Genomic DNA, 23,609 nt, shown 5'->3' with positions numbered 1-23,609 from the left:
ACATTATACAGAAAACACGTGGCTTTATTAGTTCATATAGACCCTTTAAATCAGCGGTATCAAAACAGAGAATTTAATCTGTTATTTCTAAATTAATTAGTTATATTAATTTACATTTATTCTAAAATATAATTTGTGGAAATACATCGGTGCTTTTATTGTGAAAAGCCCGGGCTGCTATGTTCCCAGAGTGCACCGCGGCAGTGTGCATGGCGGCTCTCCTCTTCGCCACATGTTCCGGATAAACACCGCCCTCCCGGCTCCAGACTCCAGCTCTACCCGCACATCAGCGCTCTGTCCCGGTGACAGAACCAGCTCCGGACCGCTCCAGACCCGGGGACTGACGGGCCTCTGTGTGTCCGAACAGAAAGCACGATGCTGGGCGTGGAGATCTCCGTGCTCCGGGGCTTTTTGACCCAAGCTGAAGCGGCGGAATGGAAGCAAAGCGTGTTCAGCCTCCCAGGTGAGAAACGAGGTTCCGGTGGGTCCACGGAACCGGAGTTTAACCGGAGTTTAGATGAATATTACGGTAGATACAGGTTTATTTTGTGGTGACATCCGTGATATAAGTGCGCTGCTGTTTAGACCGTGGTCTGTTTATCTGTAGAAGAACTCATTTAGCCACGATATCCTGATGTAACGTATTTAAATAACACAACAGCTTAGCTAATAATGTTCTACTGATTTTGTCAGTAACGTGATTATAGTGTAAAAGTCCCGTACTGTACTGTGCGCGTGGTCATATTACATTTGAGCCGCCAGACTCGGCTGTAAAATGTGTTGATTTAACATAAAAGCTCAGTGCTGCGGTGCTGTCAGTTACAAGAAACCGTTTTTCTCGTATCTTCAGATTTATACAGTTATTTTGTGCCATTCGGGTTAAAGAGTCATAGTTAAAGAATACTAGATTAGTGAATATAAACTATAAGATATTTCTATAGGGTTATTCACTGAAGACAAGTCCCGCCCTCTTCTCGCGTGTATGTTGACGTCACTGTCTCTACGTTCATTTTTTCTGATGATTATAATGTTTGATTTGTAAATGGGCTACAGATAAAATGTTTCAGAATTAGTTTGCCTTAGTTGGTCCCAGTTCAACAGTTAAGACTTGAGGGGAAGGTCACAGGCACAGGTAAAACTGAAGTCCAGAGTAGGATTGTCAAAAGTATCAAAAATCTGATACTAATCGATATGAGATACTTATTTTTGGAAGGTATCGATACTAAAAAATTGATTTGACAGGACAGAAATCTGGGTGCTCCCTTAGAGATAGGGTGAGCAGCTCAGTCACACAGGAGGAGCTTGGAGTAGAGCTGCTGCTCCTCCATGTCGAGAGGAGTCAGCGGAGATGGCTCGGGCATCTGTTTTCCGGTTGCCTCCTGGACACCTCCCTGGGAAGGTGTTCCGGGCATGTCCCACCAGAAGGAGTCTGTGGGGAAAACCCAGGACATGCTGGAGGGACTATGTCTCTGGCCTGGGAACGCTTTGGGGTCCCACCGGAGGAGCTGGGGACGGGTCCGGGGTGAGGAAAGTCTGGGAGTACCTGACTTTCCTCTTATCTGCCCCTTGACCTGGCCCCAGATAAGAGGAAGAAAATTGATGGATGGATGGATGGATGGATAGGACAGAAATGAAAGGAAAAAAAACCCTTTCCTGAATATCTTTAAAATGATCTTGAGTTGTATCAGAACAAGTATAAGACACATAGACTAACATACACACATGGACCACTATGGAACATACCTGGACCACTGAGGGATTACACAGATATAAGGCCACATGGGAATATGAAAGAAAGTACTACCATTTAATGTGGAAAATCACTGTATATTGTCTAATGAGAGAGTTTTTATTATCATTGTGGTATTGGGGTCAGTATTGAGTCTATTCCTTAGTATCGAAATTAAGTTTGTGAAGTCTGCTCCAATTGCTCCCCAATAAAGTAAAAGATGGAGGTTGGCACCTTTTCTGTAGCAGATTATGAATAAACAAAATGAAGTTATCAGTTATTTCAAAGCTCACTTCTTAAACAGAAGCTTAAAGAAATGAACCAGAACTAAACCAGATGAATCAAGCCTGAGTCAGGGCTGAAGTCTGGACTGAAGTGGTCTCAGAGGAGATAAGAACTTAAACTAAAACTCAGTGAGAGCTTTTGGAAAATTATTCAAAATATTATGGTAATTATCTAGACTTTCTACCAAATCTCACCGGGGTCAGCCCCCTCAAGTCCCCAGTTTGAACCGTTTCATCACTTGGCTCCTCATTGACCAGAATAATCTCTTCCTCTCCTCGTTATGTAACTGCTCTAAATGAGTCCCGCTCCACTTCAGACGGTGTCCTGATTATTCCCAAAGCTCCAGTAGATTTCGATCTCCCGTTCCATCTGGTTACCTGCTCCCCGCTCTTAAAGAATTATGGGTGATTTCAGGCGGCGTTTCTCAAAATGGCCACTCAGCGTGCAGGGTCTGAGGAGCAGAGGAACGTGGGCATAAAAACCAAATGTCTTCGTCCGAACTCATAAAGCAAACCGTGTGAGACTAGGGTTTTTTCTGACCCCGAGTCATTACAGGGCCTGTAGTTTAAACTGGGCTGGACCAGGTCAGAATTCTATTTTAATATATTATATTCTAACTGCTGTTTAAATCAGACCTTTTCTGTAAACTGGACTTTTCAGATCTTTAACCATGTTCTAGTCGTTTCTTCTCATTGAGCCTCTGAAGTTGTATTTGGAGTGATTCATGTTTGAGTAATCTTTAATCTCTTATTTTCAAGATGCCATTTTGCCGATCTACTCCCATTTTCACCTCCACCAGTACACACTCACTGTGACTACTGTACTTTCTTCTCCAGTTTTATTTACTTAATCGGTGATACTCGTAAGATTCGGCAGCATCGCATAGTCATTGGACTTGTTTCTTTTATTTTTCTCATTTTATATGAATATTGTAATTCCAGAAATTCTAACTATAAAGCAGACACAAGCACGGTATGTCTTCTTTAACTGTCAGATTGCAGATTCCGAGCACTAGTATAGCAAACAAAGAGCCAATCAGGAGAGAAAATGTTGAAGGTAACGCTCCTTCCCAGCCACATCACTGTCAATCAGACTTGTTAGTTGGTCCAGTCCTGGTACAGTCCTTGTTCAGTCCTGGTTTAATCCTGTTTTTTGTTCCAGATGTGGGTCCTTTGTTGGAGCTGTTTTTTGAGGGCAACTTCCGAGGTGTCCTCCAGAGTCCTCTAATCCAGGAGCTGCTGTGTGGAGACAGCGGCCATGTTGGTGATGGCACAGATCTCGAGGCTCACCTGGAGAAAAGGCTGAAGATTTACCTGGACACCGCCACCGAGCAAGACAACAGGTGAGATCAGGAGTCTAACCCACAACCTCCTGACTGAGAGCAGGAGACAGGATAATCACTCTGCCGCTCACACAGAGAGGACATATACACTCTACTCAGAGATCAGGAGTCAAACCCACAACCTCCTGATGAGAGGGAGGATAACTGCCACAGCAATGACATCTCCCTGAGGAGCTGAGCCGAGTGAAGGTTTTATTAAAAATTAATAATTCAGAGACAGAGATTTAATAAAGACGTTATTTTCTGGAAGGATGAAAAGAACGGCCAAGGATCAGTCCTGGTTCAGTCCTGGTTCAGTCCTGGTTCAGTCCTGGTTCAGTCCTGGTTCAGTCCCGGTTCAGTCCCGGTTCAGTCCTGGTTTATTGCAGATCTTGTTATTCATTGCAGGTCTGAAGTGTATCAGGTTCAGGTTAGTTTCACGGTCTCTGGTTTTCCATTATATGAAAGTGTCCTTCTCCGGCTCTGACACAGAATTCCGGTCTCTGTGCCGAGTGGAGCACACGGCTGGAGTTCTGTTCAGAGCTGAGGCTTTTGCACCTTTTTGTTTAAAATATTCTTATTTTAGGGCAGACGAGCTTCTGGAAATGTATTTGTGTTATAACAGATGATTTGATATGACATTGTTAAAGAGGCATGTTCCACCTTCACACACAGAGAACACACTCACATATACACACACACACACAGAACACACTCACATATACTCACACAGAGAACACACTCACATATACACACACACACACACAGAACACACTCACATATACACACACACACAGAGAACACACTCACATATACACACATACACACACAGAGAACACACACTCTCACATATACACACACACAGAGAACACACTCACACATATACACACACACAGAGAACACACTCACACATATACACACACACAGAGAACACACTCACACATATACACACACACAGAGAACACACTCACACATATACACACACAGAACACACTCACACATATACACACACAGAACACACTCACACATATACACACACACAGAACACACTCACACATATACACACAGAGAACACACTCACACATATACACACACAGAACACACTCACACATATACACACACAGAGAACACACTCACATATACACACACAAACACGCACACAGAGAACATTCTCACATATACACAAACACACACAGAGAACACACCCCTACAAACACACACACACAGATAACACACTCACACACACACACACAGAGAACACACTCACACATATACACACAGAGAACACACTCACACATATACACACAGAGAACACACTCACACATATACACACACAGAACACACTCTCACATATACACACTCATACAAACACACCCCCACAGAGAACACACTCATACAAACACACCCCCACAGAGAACACACTCACACACACACACACAGAGAACACACTCACACATATACACACAGAGAACACACTCACACATATACACACAGAGAACACACTCACACATATACACACACAGAGAACACACTCACACATATACACACACAGAGAACACACTCACACATATACACACACAGAACACACTCACACATATACACACACAGAACACACTCACACATATACACACACAGAGAACACACTCACACATATACACACACAGAGAACACACGCACACACACAGAGAACACACTCACACATATACACACACAGAACACACTCACACATATACACACACACAGAACACACTCACACATATACACACACAGAACACACTCACACATATACACACACAGAACACACTCACACATATACACACACACAGAACACACTCACACATATACACACAGAGAACACACTCACACATATACACACACAGAACACACTCACACATATACACACACAGAGAACACACTCACATATACACACACAGAGAACACACTCTCACATATACACACACACACACACACCCAGAACACACTCTCACATACACACACACAGAGAACACACTCACACATATACACACACAGAACACACTCACACATATACACACACACAGAACACACTCACACATATACACACACAGAGAACACACTCACACATATACACACACAGAGAACACACTCACACATATACACACACAGAACACACTCACACATATACACACACAGAGAACACACTCACACATATACACACACAGAACACACTCACACATATACACACACAGAACACACTCACACATATACACACACAGAACACACTCACACATATCCACACACAGAGAACACACTCACACATATCCACACACAGAGAACACACTCACACATATACACACACAGAGAACACACTCTCACATATACACACACACACACACCCAGAACACACTCTCACATACACACACACCCCCACACATAGAGAACACACTCACACATATATACTCACACACAGAATACACATACACACATACATGAACAAAGAAAGAACACAAACACATACAGAGAGTACGCACATACACACAAACACACGCACACAGAGAACATGTGCACACAGACGCACACATACAGAGATTGCCTCTGTCCTTCACCAAACGTCCTCATGTATATTTGAAATGACTACATACAGAGAACCAGCAGAGGGCACAAGAACTCTTTATCTGCTGTTGCACTCTGGAGTGAAGCAGCACTGAGGGCAGATGAAACGATATCGCCCTCTGCTGGAGACTTAAGGTGATGCTGGAAAGTGCAGATACCTTTTCCATCTCAAGTTTTACTGTTTGTTTGGGGTTTTTTTTTTGTATTTTCATATTTTTTATATTCTGTTTTCAGAGAGGTGGTGCTCTTGCTGCTGACCGTCTCCTGTCTGCAGATGTTTGCTCAGAGTAACTGGACTGGACCTCCTCTGGATGTTCAGGACTCTGAGATCCTGCCTCCTGCTCTGCTCCAAACACAGGTACAGAACCAAACCAGTTTTTATCAGTGTGTTAAATCTGATCTTTTCTTCATACTGTTCTGTTCAGATCTTTAACCCTTTAAGGACTGAGCACACTATAGATTAGTACAGCTCGCCTAGACTTTTATCATTTTTTAGCCATAAGAATCATGTTAAAAGAAGTATCAGAATATACTGCATTTTTTCACACAACTACCTCTATTTTACATATCCATCTGTATTTTTTTCTTTTGACACATTGAATAAGTGACTGGGAAAATCCCTTCAGCACTTCTCATTCCCTCATTCATCACCTTCGAGGGATAACGGAGACAGATTACTGTAATGACGGTAAAATATTTAAAGAGCCCCATGTCTCTGCTTTGAGACGCCGTTTGAATTGACATGAGAGTCCATTACCGTAACGCCACAACCACGGGTAAAGTCTGCAACTGCGCTCTATCAGCAATGATAGCATCCGCCACGATAGGGTTAACCATGTTCTGGTCGTTTCTTCCCATTGAGCCTCTGAAGTTGTATTTGGAGTGATTCATGTTTGAGTAATCTTTATTTATCTTATTTTCAAGACACCATTTTGCCAATCTACCCTTGTTTTTTGCCTCCACTGGTACACGCCCTCTGTGACACACACACTTCCTTCTCCCATTTTATTTTCTTAATCGGTGATACCCGTATGATTCAGTAGCGTTGTGTAGTAATTTTGGTACAAATGAAAAAAATCTGCTGCTCACTAGTTTGATGTGCAGCTCTTCATAGGAGGGGCTGACAGCATGCGGCGCTTTGTTATGATCACATTTATGGCAGCTCCCACTGGTCCCACAAGTCAGCAGACTTGTTTCTTTTATTAAGTCGTTTTTGATGAATATTGTGATTTAAAATACGCAAATTATAACATAATATAATATATAATCATAATATATAACATCATTCCAACTATAGGGCTGACACAAGCACAATAGGTCCGATTTAGAAACATTTTTATTGAGTTTTATGATTGGTTGTTGTCTGTACAAAAGCAGTTGGTTGCCTTGGAGTTGGCTCGATTAGTAAAGGTTATATCGGGCTATAGCTACTAGTTTGAAATTTCATTCTGTCTGAGTGGAGCAAACCGTTCTCAGAGCAGCCAGAGCGCAGCCCAGGACAGGAGCCTCTCAGTGGGGTCATTTAGAACCAGACTCCCCCTGGAGCCTGGAGCCTCCGGTCTGCTCCTCTCTGTACAGTATATTGAAATCAATTAAAAGCAATTTGAGTTGGCGGGTTTATTAATTTAAATTTCAGAAGATTGAAATTAGCCTTTTTATAGGAAAATCTTGTTTAGTTTAGGCTTCTACAAACATGATCTGAAATGTCTGTCTGCTGTGTGCTGTCTCCCTGTTCATAATCCTTCTTGTATTGACAGGTGCGGGCTTCTGTCCTGTCATCTCTGCTCATTGATGGGGAGTCGGTCTACCCTCTGGTGTCTAACCCTCTGCTCCTGCTCCTGTCCAGGGTCCTCCTGACCCGGGTGCTCCACTCTGGGTCTCTAAAGGTGTGTGCTCCGACAGGGCTGGGTACCAAAACCCGGAATAGTGCAATATGGACCTTTCAGCCAGTAGAAACATGGCTGTAATGGGCTTTCAGTTAAAATAGGGTGATATTAATGTTGAGAATCCCATGTTTTAGATTAAAGACATTATTTCATATTATTAATCTTCATTAATTATTATTAGATATATTATTTTTGCTGTTAAAGTACTGATAAGAGTGCTATTAAAATACTGGATCAATGAGCAGTATTAGTAAGAGTTGTGATATTGATAAATCCTTGATGATGCCCAATCTGCTCCAGACGTGAAACTTTAATCTTATGACGTCATCAAATCTATTGTCTACTTAAAGAAAATATTATTAAAATGTTTGGTTTTTTTCTTATTAGAATGTCAAATTGTTAATTGTTACTGAGGTAATCCCAAAAATATGGAGAGATTTTTGTCCAGCAGAGGGCGCTAAATGTCCTGTCATTCATCATTCCAAACATGCTTCTTCTCAGCTGGTCTCGTGGTGGACTCTGCGTTACCTGTCGCTCCATCAGCAGATCCTGGAGGCCTGTTCTCCTCAGCTCCTGTCTCTGGCCCAAAGCTCCATCAGATCAGGTCAGAACTTCCTCTGGCTCTCTGCTCCTCTGGCTCTCTGCTCCTCTGGCTCTAAATCAGACCGTGTGTCCTTCCTTTGTGACCCAAGTTCGATAAAAGTGATTTCTCTCATGCATGTGTCTGTGTGGCCCATGTGTGGAGCTGACAGGGGCCTTGAGCAGAGTTACAGCCTAGATCGGAGCTTCGTCCTGGGCTAGTGTCCTCGAGTCTGCCCCCTCTTTGTTCTGGAGCTCTGGACAGCTCAAGGATTTTGTTACGAGTTAAAGCTTTTTTTTATCACTGCGAAAAACAAACCATGAAAACCCCATACAGCCATTTGTACAGTGGACTTGGAGAGTAGGGCTGTATAAAGAAAGTATAAAAAATCAGAAATGAACCGATAATAAAACTAGTATCGAAACTAGATACAAATTTTTCACAGCTGATATTAAAGAAGTCCCATTCACAGGGCAGAAAGGAACCTTTCATGAATATCATTAGAATGTTCTTGAGCTGTATCAGAACAAGTATAAGACACATAGACTAGTATACACACATGGACCACTATGAACCTACTGAACACTGAGGATTACACAGATATAAGGCCACATGGGAATAGAAAAGAAAGTACTACCATTTAATGTGGAAAATGACATTCTATTGTCTAAAGAATATCGTCATCGTGGTATCGGGATTGGTCTATTCCTTAGTATTGAAATAGAGTTTGAAATTTTAGTATCGTAAACACACACACACACACACACACACACCTGGTACATGTGTGTGTGGATAGACGCGTCACCTGTCTCCACTTGTCTCTACCTAACTCTACCTGTCTTCACCCGTCTGTACCTGTCTGTTGCAGTGGAGGAGAGCAGGTCGTCTCTGGAGGCACATCTGAACTTGCAGGTGCAGTTCCATCTCGAGTGTGTCTACATAAACCTGAGCTATTACGAGTATTCAGAGGCAAAGGAGCACGTGAGGAGATCCCAGGAGCTGTCGGGGTTGTCTGTGAACCTCACCGGTACGAAACATCATTATTAAAATTATTCTATTAATCTCTTATTTTCAAGACGCCATTTTGCCGATTGACCTGTGTACCAATGGCTTTCAGCTCCACTGGTACACACCCACTACGCACTTCCTTCTCCAGTTTTATTTTCTTAATCGGTCATACTTATAGGATTCTGCAGTGCTCTGTAGCCATTTTGGTACAAATGGGAAAAAAAAAAAAAAGGTCTGCTCATTAGAGTGACGTGCAGCTATCCATAGGGGGCGCCGACAGCATGTGGTGCTTTGTTGTGATGACGTTTACAGCGACGCCAGCTCCAATTAGTTTATTTTATTAAGTCGTAGATAAATATTGTGATTTAAAATGTGCATATTACGACATAATGATCCACAGGTGTCAGATTATAACTACAGACAGACACAAGCACAACAGGGCTGATTTAAAGAGGGTTGCTCCGATCAGGATTTTTATTGGCCGATATGGATCACATGGGCTTTGACATAGTGATACAAACAATTTTGTTATTTCAAGAAAATATAGGCTTTTAAAGATATTAAGTTTGAGCGAAATTGAACTAGTTACAGCATCAATGGAGTTTTGTTTAAGACGATAAAGTGCCTCCAGATGCACATCAGTGACCCACACGAGTGAGCGATACATCTGATCACTCTGCAGATCATGATCACATTTTTTTTTGATCCATTGGAGCAACTCTATTTATTATCTCAGTATTGACCAGCACAATATGGCAAAAAACTTGATACATGCCAATGCTTAGGCCCCTCATGGAGTCTGCAGTCTTAGTTTAGACTTTAGTTCTAAATCAGGCACTTTGAGTCATATTTAATATCGATTTAGACCTGTTTTAGTCCCAGGTTATTCCTTTGATCTTTATTGTGTAGTTTTGATTTCATGATGAAACCCTGGTTTGGAATACTTTTAGTGCTGGGTTACGTCTGGTTTAGTAATTTTGTTTTAATTCTGTATAGACGTGCTTATAAAAAGTAGTAAACTTTAAGCTCTCTCTGTGTCCTCTTTAATGAATGCTTTGTTTCAGGGGCTCTTGGAAAACGGACACGGTTTCAACAGAAGAGTTTAGCTCAGCTCATCCTGGAAGTGAAGAGAACCAACGAGCGATCTGATTGGACCAACAGTGACACAAGCCCCGCCCCCACACCTGTCAGTCTACTGCCAAAGGTATGACAGATGGCCTCCCATCCTCCTGTATCCCTCTGTGTCATGTGCCCTCACACCCCACCCCTCTTTCTCCTCCATTCTGGTGGAGACACTGACTTGCCTTCATGGAGATGATAATTTGCCATTGGAACATTCCAGGCAAAGCAATAACGTCTCCATGGAGATGAGCAGGTGACAGAATCTACCAGAAAAGTTACACAGTTCAGCTTGGCACTAAACACTACACAACTAAACTGTGTAAATGGAGTTTTAACAGTATTATCTACTGTTATAGGCATTTTTAGGCAACTTTAGTGTAAACAAGGGTAATTTGCATCTTTCTGGTCAAAAACGCTTAAATCTAAGTTTGGGATTATAAGCACTACGTGACATCACTCAGGACTGCCCTGATTATAGCCAGGTGTTTTCGATTACAAAACTAGCACCTCTAGTTGAAATGTGTTTCTGGGTGGAATTTAGTCGTATAGTCACACTTTAACCAAACTCTCCTCTTTTCTCTTGGTCCTCTCTCTCGCTCCTTTGCCTCTCTTCTGCCTCTCCTGTCTTCCCTTCTCATTCTCTCTTTCTCTCTTCCCTCTCCCTCTTCTGTCTCTCCTCCTTTTCTCTCCCTCTCTCTCAGGACTGTGCTCTGAACGATGACACTCGTTTGGAGAAAATAAAGCTGGAGGATCCGGACGAGTTCCAACTCCCAGATCTGAGCCCCGAGGAGCAGGCTGTGGTCCTAGGACTGTGGTGAGTCAGATGCCCTCCCACTGTCCTGTATCCCTGTATGTCAGATGCCCTCCCATCCTCCTGTAGGGCAGGATGAATTAATTCATAGTTCATTTACATCATGTTCTAATGGCAGATAAACGCTAATGCCGTATTCCAGGGTTTTTGGACCAGTTTCATGGCCTCGTTTATCGGGTCCCTCACTCTCCACACTCATGGTCAAAAACATTAGATTGAATATATTACTCCTCTCAAGGTAAAGTCACCCTTTCCTCTTCTTCCTCCTCATCTTTCTCTCCCACTCTCCTTCCTCTTCTCCCCTTTTCACCACCTCTCCTCTCCCTGTTCTTTGTCATCTCTCCCTTTTACCTTTTCTCCTCCACCCAGCCCCTCTCTCTCCTCTCTCCTCTCCTTCAACTCGCCTCTCTCCTCTCCTTCAACTCTCCTCTCTCCTCTCTCCTCTACCTCTATTCTCTCTTCCTCCTGTCTCCTCCACCTCTCTTCTCTCTTCCACCTCCTCTTTCTTCCCCCTCTTTTCCCTCTCTCCTCTTCTCATCCCTCTCTCCTTTCCCTCTCTCTCCTTTCATCCCGTCATCTCTCCTGCTCCCTCTCTGTTTGGCTCGTCCCTCTCGGTTCTCCTCCTCCCTCTTTTTCTCACACTTTTGTCCTTGTTCAGACTTTAAAACTTACAGCAGTACTGATCCAAATATGTTAGTGTTTTAAAGAGTTCCTCACTGTAGCTCCAGGGTTTTAAACTGTGTAACCCACATTGACCACCAGAGGGCAGCACTACACATTTTTAATACAGAATACAGGAAGACTGGGATGTGAAGGTTATTATCAATATTTGTGTTATATACATTATTAGTTTGTTTGGTTAACTGTCAAAATTTGAGAACCAACATAAGGTTTTTCACCAATACCGATTGTTTAGAATCCAGAGAGACCAATGTCCGTTCAGCTATGCCGATATTTTTGGGTAGATATTTACGGCCAATTTAGAGTATCTCCCCCAAAGTTTATGAAGTATTACAAACTTACCCATAACCATAGACTGTATAAAGAAGTGGACTAAGTGAGTGTAACGTCACCCATAGTTTTCGGCTCCAGTCAAATGAAGCTCATTGAGGTTAGCAGTTATAGGTGAGTTCCAACTGCGAGTCATAACAACCAAAGAGCCAATTCGGAGCCAAGCTGTTGAAAATATAGTGCCTTCCCGCCCACACTATTGGTTTAGCAGGGACTGGGCACTTAGCAGTGCTGTCTATCAAACCTGTTGCTGACATTAGAGTGACCTCTGGGAAAGAAGGTACCTGATTTGTCTGTTATTAATGTTCATACCTTGAGTTACAGACAAAATAGTGAAATGAAAAACCCCAGGATCATGTAGAGCGGGTTAATACGAACGTTTTAAGACCAAAATGAGTCTGACAGCAGCTGTTAGAGAGAGGGGCCACAGTTTTTCTATGTAAAGTGAATTGGAGCCAGAGTTGATGGACCCAGAAGTGCGCCCATGATCACTTCCTGTTTGGAATGCAGCGGCTAGCAGCAAGTTAGCTATGTCCATTTATATATACAGTCTAAGGTTCAAATTAAGCTTTATCCATATTTTTTGGCAGTTGGTGGGCACAAACCAAATATCGCCCTCTTGTGGAGATTTAACGCAGATGCACTAAAAAGGCCCTGTTTTGCCCTTTGGTGTTAACAGTTAAATGTTGTTTCCAGCACAGACTTCCAGAAGAACAATCCTCTGCACAAGCTGACGGAGGAGGAGCTGCTCGCCTTCACCTCGGTCAGTCTCAAAATATTTGTGTTTTTAATGTTTTTAACTTTTTTATTCTGAAACAATTAACTCAGATCTGATCCTGGGTCTTTTCATCTGTCCTCAGGATTTGTAGTAGTAGTGTTTAGTCTGTGTATTGTAGTGTTAGTAGTAGTATCAGTGGCATTCATCTGTTTTCAGTATTTGTACTAGTAATATTGTTTAGTTAATGCAGTAGTGGTAGTAGTAGTGTTTACTCAGTTATTGACCTTATTCAGCCCCGCCCACTTTTGCCTCTAAATTCTTCTAAATCTCTTTCTCTCGCTCTCACTTCTGGTTAAACAGAATCCAATTTATTTCACTGGAGAATTTGAAAAACGTTTGGCCTAAAAAAGTTTGGATTTATCTAAAACTATGAGTGTTCACTTCTCAGACCCGGCCTGTCCTTCTCCTTCAGCTGTGCTCTTCATCTGTCCTTTAGCTCTGTGATGACATTATCTCAGATCTGGTCTCTGTTGAGCTGTGGGCCTTGTGTGCATTCATCTGTCCAGTCTCCATGTGGATCCTGGGTCTGCAGGCTGGTTAGATGGTTGTCACAGGACCTGCTCTCCTCCTCTTCTCCTCCTTTCTCCTGCTTCTTCTTCTTCTGCCAGTATCTTCTCTTGTCAGAAGCAAAGCAAGGCTGGGTCTGTGGGAATACCATTGTGTAAGGGGGCAGCAGTGGTACATGGTTTTTGTCCTGTCAGCCTCAGGTCTTTTTGCTGGAGGTAAACTGACTGTAAAGAGGGGTTATTCTGTAAAATTGACTTTTTTTTTAGCTTTCTCCCATGTTATGTTTTCCCTCATCAAAAACATGCCTGAAGAGGTTTTAGATGCCATCCATGCGTGACTAATTTAGCGATATCTCTCAGGCCCTATTTGAATCCTCGTTACGGTTAGCAGTAAGATTCTGTACAAGCCTATGACCCCAATTCTCCATAAATATTCAAAAACATGATACAGAACTGTTCACAGCAACTTGACAAACCTGATGTGATGTGCAGTAGGTTCAGTAGTGAGATGCACGCTGATTGTGTTGTGATAGCGTCCTGAAGGGGGAGTGACTTAACACAGAGAGCAAAGGGAGGGGAGACTCAAAAATGAAACTTATAAAACATGTTAATATGTTGTTTTGGGTTAATATAGCATTTAAACAATAAAAGGTAATATAGTGCTCTAAATATGTTATTCTAAACATATTTGATCGTTTGTTCCAGGCGCTGTTGTCTCGGCCTCAGATTTTCTCGTTGGAGGTTTCTGCTCTGAGCCTCAGGACCAAACTGGAGCGAGGACAGAGGAGATGTGTGGAGAGAGCCATGATGCAGACACAGGTCAGGCTCTGGTCCCACCCCCTCCTTCTATTGGTCAGCCTCTGTAAGGCTATAAGCGAGTGACAGCTGGGTTTAATCAATCACAGTGGAGTGTGAACTTTCTGAATGTTTAAGATTAAGATTAGATTCATTTCCCTCATAAACAGAAAAATATAAAGTTTACGAATCATGTTTTTTTGTGATGAAAATCATAACTTGGAATCTTTTGCCATATTGCCCAGCCCTAATCTAGGCAATGACATCTCCATGGAGACGAGCAGGTGCTGAAGAGAAAGGTTCCACAGTGTGGCTTTAACCTTGCTCGTGTTGCTCCTCAGGCTTTGGTGAATTATTTTGAGGAGACGAACTGCCCAGTGTCTGAGCGCCTCAAGATGTTCTACGTGTGTCGACCCCCAACCAGGTGGAACATACAGGTGAGCCAGATGCCCTCCCACAGGTGGAGCACACCTGTCTGGGATCCAGAATACACACAAAATACAGGTCAAATGCTGAATCTTAGCGCTGTATGTCAGTAGCTCACTTCTCCTGACAGGTTGCCCCAGCAGCACTGGGTAAAGTATGGGTCAAATGCAGAGACTTAATTTCCCTCACAGGGGATCAATAAAAATGTACCTTAACCTTGTATATTTTGTATCCCTGGCCTCTCTCCTGATGGACCTGACATCTGTTTAAATGTTGTTCATGTGTTCTCTTTCTCTGTAGAAAACCCTTGCCTCTCTCCTGATGGACCTGGGTTGCACCAGCTCGGCTCTGCTCACCTTTGAGAAGTTGCAGATGTGGGAAGACGTGGTCATCTGCCACGAGAGACTGGGACAACACGGGAAGGTCAGGAATAATATTAATACTACTACAAACACACTTGAGTACACTCAAGATCTGGAGATGGGTAACACTGCTGCTTACAGGTTTAACCCAGAGACACTGAAGGATGGGTCAAATGTAGGTTTAACCCATAGCCTGTATAAAGAAGTGGACTGAGTGAGTGTGATGTCACCCATAGTGTTCAGCTCCAGTCAAATGAAGCTCATCGAGGCTAGTGGTTATAGGGGTGAGTTTGGAGCCGAGTTCCAACTGCAAGTATCCTATCAACCAGTACAACCAAGTACCAATCCTTCTGCTCCTTATTTGTTTGTTATTAGTGTTGAGTTGAGTTATGGACACAATAGCGAAATAAAAAGGATCCCCGCTCTACAAGGATCATGTAGAGTGGGTTAATACGAACATTTTCAGACCAAAATGGTGAGCCTGACAGCAGCAGTTACAGAGAAAGGGGTGACAGTTTTCTAATGTAAATTGAATTGGAGCTAAGGTGATGGAGCCGGAAGCGCGAGATCTTGTGGAACAAGATCTTGACCCCATCCCTATTTGTTAAAAACCAAAATGGAGTCTCTCCTCACTCACTTCTTTGCTCATATTATAAAAGTATTTTCTGTTCACATCCTGGTTTACATTGTGTCTGTGTCCCAGGCAGAGGAGATTGTGCGCAGGGAGCTGGAGAAGCAGGAAACCCCAAGTCTATGGTGCCTCCTGGGGGACATCCTGAGGGAGCACCAGTACTACGACCGGGCCTGGGACCTGTCAAAACACCGCAGCGCTAGAGCAATGAGGTCCAAGGGGCTGCTCCACCTGCAGCATAAGGAGATGGAGCAGTGCGTCCGGTGCTTCGAGGAGTCGCTCAGGATTAACAGAATGCAGGTACTGAACCAGGACTGGACCAGGACTACAGAGCCATGAGGTCCCACTTTGACCAAGTTCTGTCATGTGTCCTTGGGCAACACATTTCACCCACATTGCCTGTTTTGAATGTGGTATGTGAGTCAGTGTTGGTGGTGGGGGCCGATGTGCAGATTGGCAGCTGCACTTCCTTTGGTCTGTCCAGTCTGCCCCAGGGCAGCTGTGGCTACATTAGCAGCTCCCACCCTCCCCCAGACCCCACATGTCTTTTATCACACATGCTCAGCGGGACCTTGTGTTAAGTAGAACAAGAGACTCAGAGTACCGTTCACCTGTGGAGAGTCGTCAGCACTTGTTTCATGAGTCAGATGAGAACATAGGTGAAGGCAGTCACACTAACTTGAGTTCCTGCAGAAAATATTTTTGGGTCATTTACATTGTATGTATGTATATAGGTAGGTAGGTAGCCTTGGTTTGTGTATTTTGTAATTTGCAATAATTGTGGACTTCAGGTACAGCTTTCGGGTTTATAGCACATCTTTCCTTATTGAAACTGTATTTAAAAGGAGATCTGTTTGTAGACGCCATGATTACATAACTAAAAAGGTTTTGAAAAAGTCCTGGAAAATAATTTCAAGCAAAGTGTGGAAACCCTGAACTTATTTAATTTGTTAAATGTACTTTACTAATCCGTGTCCTGTTCCTCAGTTGGGGCTGTGGTTCTCTTTGGGCTGTGGTTACCTCACTCTGGAGAACTATGAAGGAGCAGCGCTGGCGTTTCAGTCATGTGTCTGCATCGAACCAGACGTGAGTGACAGAATGAACATCCTGTAATCCCTGTAATCCCTCTGGTTTAAAGTGAGACATTTCAGAACTCTATACTGGAGTTCTCTGTGTAACTGCAGACACAGATGTGTTGACCTGGTTTATGGTAAGTATCTCTGTAATTACACAAGGTTCAATATTTGTGGAGCAGAAGTTTGGAGATTTCTATTAAAAAAAAACAACTCTGAATCTGCCAGAGTTATAGACTGTGGTAGCTGTTGCGTTTTGCAGTAGTACCAGTTGATTTATGCTGTTTAATCATCTTCACAGAACGCAGAGGCCTGGAACAACCTGTCCACTGCCTACATCCGCCTGAAGAAAGAGTGAGTGCTCCATATAAGTCCATGTTTAAACAATGATCTTTAAAGGGCCAGTGCCTGATTTAAACCCTGAGCGAGGAGCAGATTTTAGTTTTTAACTTTTAGCCCTGCCCACTTAGTCTTATCTGCTGGGATTGTGTCAGGCAGATGTTTACTTATTGATACTTTGCAGCTGATGTCATCAATATTCTCTGGGGGTGTGACGCTAAATAGAGGCACTACTATATCTGAAGTTCTGTTACTCAAGTTGGACTTTAATTTGATCTTTTTTTTACACAATCTGACCATGAAGAGCTGATTTAACTGAACTACAACAGGTGATCTGATTTGTGCTGTTAAGTCCTTCTCAAATAACATCACAGTCACAAGCTAACTAGCATTAGCCAACAGTTTTTCAGTTAGTCACACTCACTTTTTTGCTGAAAATCAAACTCCTAAACAACCACAAATGCTCGGACTGATCACAGGCTCCTCAAAATGTGCTCTTTAAATCCTGTTTGTAGTTTTTATTTTTTGTGTATTCTGTCACCATGGTAATCGCTAAATATTCCATATACATACATGTAGAACACCACCAGTGTGATGTTACTGTAAAGTATTAATAGTTCTCCAATCTCTGCTGCTTGTGTCACTCTTGAAAATGTACCATGACAGAGTGACGAGTCTGGGATAGTGTCAGGCTCTTGGTTTTCCATGAGCCTGAGTGGACAAAAAGGTGACCTGGTTATTACCTGAGAAAAGTACAATGAATAATTTTGTTTTACAGCCTCATTATTCTTGCATTGCACCTTTTACCAAACTGTGCACAATGCAAAGAGCATTTATGACATAAATAAACAAAAATCATCCTTTTTAAATACAGTGTCTTGTGAATATTTTGCTGCAGCTACAAGGCCTTCCTCACCCTGCAGGAGGCGCTCAAGTGCAACTATGAGTCGTGGCAGATCTGGGAGAATTTTCTGTTGGTGAGCACCAACATCGGAGCCTTCAACGATGCCATCAGAGCGTACCATCGTCTCATGGATCTGAGGGATGCGTATAAGGACACAGAGGTGAGACACTGCACTGGGGACTGGACCGGGGATCATACACTGTATAAAAAAGAGATTAAGAGAGTGTGACGTCACCCACAGCGTTCAGCTCCAGTCAAATGAAGCTCATTGAGGCTAGAGCAGTTATAGGGGGTGAATTTGGAGTTCTATATTTGGAATTCTGACTACGAGTATCTTGGCAATCAAAGAACCAATCCAGAGCCAGACTGTTGACTGTAACGGCCCCTCTCGCCGACACCGTTGGCTTAAAGGGGAGGGGGCACTTAGCAATGCTGTCAATGGAACCTACTGCTAATGCTAGCAGGAGCGACCTCAGGGAAAGAGGGCACTCGTTGTGTGTTATTAATGTTCATATCTTCATTTAAGGGCAAAATAAAAAAAAAAACAGGATCATGCAGAACAGGTCAATACAAACATTTTGAAAACCAAAATGAGGAGCCTAACAGCAGCAGTTACAGAGAGAGGGGCCACAGTTTTCTAATGTAAAGTGAATTGAAGTCCAGGACTGATCCAGGAGTGATCCAGATCTGACCCAGGCCTTTTTGTGTGTCTCAGGTTCTGGAGTACCTGGTGCGTGCTGTTGTAAAGGACCTGCCTGACAGACAGGGGGCACCCTCTTCTGCACTGAAGCCCAAACTGAAAGAGCTGTTGGGCAGAGTGAGCGCACGGCACAGTGGGGACCGAGCTGTGTGGACGCAGTACGCTGTGCTGTACGGAGGGGGCGCTACTGAGAACATAGAAGACAATGAGAAGGTGAATGTAACATGTTGTTTGAGAAATATTTTTAATTTAATTTTGTCTTATTAAAGCCTGTCCGCCATAGACTTTACATGTAAACCCATGTTGCGGTCTAAACACAGCATTAGGGTGAAAATGAGGCGGCCGTGTTCTGTCACCGTCTCATTATAAAGTGTTTTTATCATCCACAAACCTTCCATTCTAACTAGCACCGCAGTTAGCATGCTAATCGATCTTAGCATTACTATGACTGCAAAACTCCACTCTGGTCTATGGAGTTGCTTAGAATGTGTGACTGAAAGTCAGGAATAACTTTGAACCGCTGCCAAAATCTGAGACTTTGGCTTTCAACTATATTTAGTGTTAAATGGCAATGATAAAATGATTGTTTATGTTCAGAAAATTGTGTAAAATGTCTTACTCCAAAGTCTCCAAACCACGATCACGTAATGCCTCCGCCTTGATCAGCACGGTTGACCTGGTTTGATCCTTTTGTTTCAGGCTCTTCAGTTTCTGTCCAAAGCTCATCGCTGTGAACTGCAGAGCTCTGACTGGCACCAGGACCCTTCACTGTTCAAGGGAGTCCTGCAGAGGGCGCTGTGCATGGGGCAAGGTGACATCCTCTGACCCTCTCCTCTGACCTTTCTGATCTTCTCCTCTGCCTCACTAAACCATGTTCTCCTCCTCCTCTATGCTCATCTGACCCTCCACTCTGTGTCCTCTGCTCCATCTAACCCTCTCCTTTTCCCCCTCTGACTCTCCTCTTTCTGATCTACTCCTGGCCAAGTTTCTTTTCAGTTTCTTTTCCTCTGACCCTCTCCTCCTCATCCTCTTTATTAAAGTGCACTTTTCCTCTTTCCTTCTCAGTGAGTGTGTCTGTGGCTCGGTCTAAGTCGAGTCCAGCTGAAGCTCTGCAGGTTCTGTCCTCAAGTCGTCTCAGTCTCAACAGTCTGCTCTCCAAGGCCAAGGTACAGGTTTAAATCTCTATTTATCCATGTAAACTGACTCTTTGGACCTGGTGCTAGTGGAGGTTTTTCAACAGTACAATAATTATTCAAATATTTTGTGAGGGCTATAACTAAATTGTGAATCTGCTGCTTTTTCCTTTTTAAAATGCCTCGATAGGACATCGATTCTGTCATAATAGAAAGAAACTGATCACTTACTGATAACTATTCTAATGCTGATGTATTCTTAATTACAAAAACATGACGCCCAATTTATTTCTGTTATAGTTTGGAGTTATGGTTTAATTTGGGTAGCCAGTTTCGATGCTGAAATCCAGATGGTTTAAACCTAAAATGTTTCTCTCTGAATGGTCACTAACTAAACCCCAGCACCTGCAGCCAATCATGACTCAGTGCTAGTGCAGCCTCTGTAGCTCAGTGAATGAATTCTGGAGGTTTTTCACATCAGGCCTTTCCATAAACTGAGACACACTTGTATCTGCAGGTTAAGGCTCAGGACACACAGGGTCAAATGGGATTGTAGTGCCTTTTTAAAACTGTAGGAGGCAGGATACAGTTCCTTTAAATTAAACAAAAATTACACTTAAAGCTTTTTATATCTCTTTGCAGCAAAACCACAAGGACGTAGCCACAGGAGAGATTCACTCGGAGATGAAGGAAGAGGTCCAGACTTTGGAAAATCTCATCAAAGAAATTCAGGAAGTGAGCGCCGCCCTCCGGAGCCAATCATAGTGAAGCTACACAGACAACAACCAATGCTGGACAGACCCTAATGTCCACAGCCAATCAGACAACAGCTTACTGACCAACCAGGAAGTGAAAGACTTGGAGACCAATCACAGCCAAGCTTACAGTCCAGCTGTGTGATGTGAGGATCTGAAGTCTGGGGGTGGAACTTGTATCACTCACGTATGAGTGCCAGTTTCTTCAGTGGATCAGATTATGTTTTGAACAGACTCATGAGGAACTATGGAAATACAAGAGACATTAGAATACGAAATATGTTTACACCATCATGGATAAAGATAAAGATGAGTTATAAAAGTACATTTGTGAGTTTTAACAAATTAACTTCAACTTCAAGGCCCTGTCCAGTTTTTTCCACATATTTCTGCAAAATGTGTTTTGTCCCAGTACAGATATATTATAAGCAACTCTTGAGTTCAAAATAAGCCTGTGTACTGTCTGCATCCAATTATAAAGCATTTTATTATAGGAAGTGCTTGTTAGCATGCTAGTTGTTGCTAGCTTTACTTTACTCTCTGAGAGTTGTGAAGCTCTTACAAACTCATCATGGTGAATAATTAGAATGCTCAGAATGCATAAGGTAAGTGAGGAGTAACTTTGGTTTCTGTTTTTCACGTTTTTTTAAGATGATAAATCTGAAACGGTGCCTTGCCAGATACAGTGGTCAGTGCTGTACATTTTAAAATCACAGTATCAGTTTCAGAGACATTAGCAAGACGGATATTAGCTCAAAAAATCCCTATCCCGTTGCTTTGGTTCCAACCTGCAGAGCTGGTTTTATGGTGACTTAGACCCGCCCACCTTCTCTTCCTATTGGTCAGCCTCTGTCATGAATGAGTGACAGGTGGGTTTAACCAATCACAGAGAAGAATTAACTCTCAGAAGTAGCGGTTTCCTCTTTAGGGTGATAGAAAGGGCACAAAAATGTGATCAAATTAAGGTTGTAATATTTTCTGTCTGGCTGAATCACCACAAAGTGAAGTTTCATGAGGGATTTTATTTTGGGGAGAAGGCAGACTTTACTTTAGAGGGTTCCAGTTTTCACCTTATGTTTGTTATAATCAATTATGTTTTTTATACCTCTGTAATGAACTGGCCACAAAAGTAAATATTTTAAATTCTTCTTTGATTTAGTTTTTGACAGCCAGCTCTGCTCACACTGGGCCTTTTTGTGATGGCTCCAGTTCATGTCTGTTGGGCTCTTGGTGTTCTGTCTTGTTCTGTGTCTAAACTGCACGTTCTGTTATGTTTCAAGTTTATTCTATAGCACATTTAAAACAAGTTGAGCTGACCAAAGTGCTCCACATAAAAGTCAAGAAAAAACTAATACCACGATACATTGGAACAGAACAATAATACACCTCTATATTCTGTCTAGTGTTAAATGCCAGGGAGAAGAGGTGGGTTTTCCGTCTAGTCTTAAACTGTGTTAGACTACCACAGAAAAGGCCCTGGCATCTCTGGTCTGGCTTTGAGCACAGCAGCAGGAGCTGATCAGCTGACCTCAGGGCTCTGGGTGGAGTATCAGGCTGCAGAAACTCAAATAATGAGGACCCTTAGAGTGCACACATTTAAACTTAACATTTTGAATTTCGTCCATAGCCTGTATGTAAGAAGTGGATGTGAGTGTGACATCATAGCGTTCGGCCAAATGACAGGAGCCAGATGTCTGAGGTAAGTGGTAAGGGGAAAAGTGGAAGCAAAGAGCTCCACTAAAAGTTTTTAAGTACTCCACCTCAATGAGGCATTAATAAGAGCTAGAAAGATTGTTGTCATGGTAAAATATAGTTCATTTAATCCCTTTACAATTAATTTTCTGGCCCTGTTTTACATAATTTTTATAAAAATTTTGCTCTTCCTTAACTCACAAAGTTGCATTTGCCACACTGTCTGCATGACTTACTTCCTCCATAATGTAATGTCTGAGGATTTAGTTGAGTCATGCTAAAATAAATCAATATTTAAATATGAGGCAGCAGGTTACAGATTGAGACTGAAAGTGTCAAGACCTTCACTATGATGTACTTCACACTTCTGTGTTTATAAAAGTATTTGTGTCTAGAAGCTAATGCATGGGTGCAGCTGAGTTGATGTAGTAACAGGTGAGGATTTGATGGGTCTGGATTGGCCAAATAAGACAGGCTTTGGCTAAATCTCGCCTCATGGAAAACCCCATTAAAGTAAATGCAATTACAATGGATCGTGTGAGCAGACAGCTGTGTCCAGACTGGACTGGCTCACATCTGTTTGGTGATCTGTAATCTCCAAACAGACGTGACTCTGCTGCCGCTCTGATCTGTTTGTTCTCCCATTGTTAAGACTTGCCCAATAACATTATATTTACTTAAATCCACTTGTGAGCTGCATTTCCTCTTGGATTATCAGACGAGTGTCCTGCTAAACCATCAGAGTTGCTTCCGGCTCCAGCGACTCCAAACATTTAACATTAGAAAATTGTGGCCCTCTCTCTGTAATTGCTGCTGTCAGGCTGGTCATTTTGATCTTAAAAGGTTTGTATTAACCCTCTCTACATGATCCTGGTATTTTAATTTAGCTATTGTGTCAGTAACTGAAGATATGAACATTAATAAGAGACAAATCAGCTGCATTCTTTCCCTGAGGCATTAGCAACAAGTTTGATTGACAGAGTTGCTAAGCACTCACTCCCGGCTAAACCAGCGGTGTGGGTGGAAAAGGTCATTACCACCAATTGCTTTGCTCCAGATTGGTTTTCAGTTGGTATGATACTCACAGTCAGAATTCCAAATATGGAGCCTTGCTCCAAATTCACCCCTTTTATTTGACTCGAGCCAAACGCTATGGGTGACGTCATGCTC

General features: G+C 42.6%; 1 protein-coding gene across 1 annotated transcript; it reads left to right on the top strand.

Annotated features, from left to right (window-relative positions):
- The first annotated feature begins 188 nt into the window (after positions 1-188).
- On the top strand, positions 189-21,895 carry ttc27 (tetratricopeptide repeat domain 27). Its single transcript, XM_055227421.1, has 20 exons — positions 189-463; positions 3,176-3,356; positions 6,162-6,285; positions 7,685-7,813; positions 8,315-8,417; positions 9,262-9,420; positions 10,466-10,605; positions 11,225-11,337; positions 13,042-13,108; positions 14,335-14,448; positions 14,766-14,861; positions 15,151-15,273; positions 15,916-16,143; positions 16,831-16,929; positions 17,218-17,270; positions 18,154-18,319; positions 18,875-19,072; positions 19,559-19,670; positions 19,925-20,025; positions 20,635-21,895. The coding sequence occupies exons 1-20, from the start codon at positions 376-378 to the stop codon at positions 20,755-20,757; spliced, it is 2,517 nt and encodes an 838-aa protein (XP_055083396.1). The 5' UTR covers positions 189-375; the 3' UTR covers positions 20,758-21,895.
- Positions 21,896-23,609: the final 1,714 nt, after the last annotated feature.

Source organism: Periophthalmus magnuspinnatus, chromosome 15 (assembly GCF_009829125.3).
Source record: "Periophthalmus magnuspinnatus isolate fPerMag1 chromosome 15, fPerMag1.2.pri, whole genome shotgun sequence".
In the NCBI taxonomy this organism is placed as follows: domain Eukaryota; kingdom Metazoa; phylum Chordata; class Actinopteri; order Gobiiformes; family Gobiidae; genus Periophthalmus; species Periophthalmus magnuspinnatus.
This window is presented reverse-complemented; position numbering and strand designations above follow the sequence as displayed.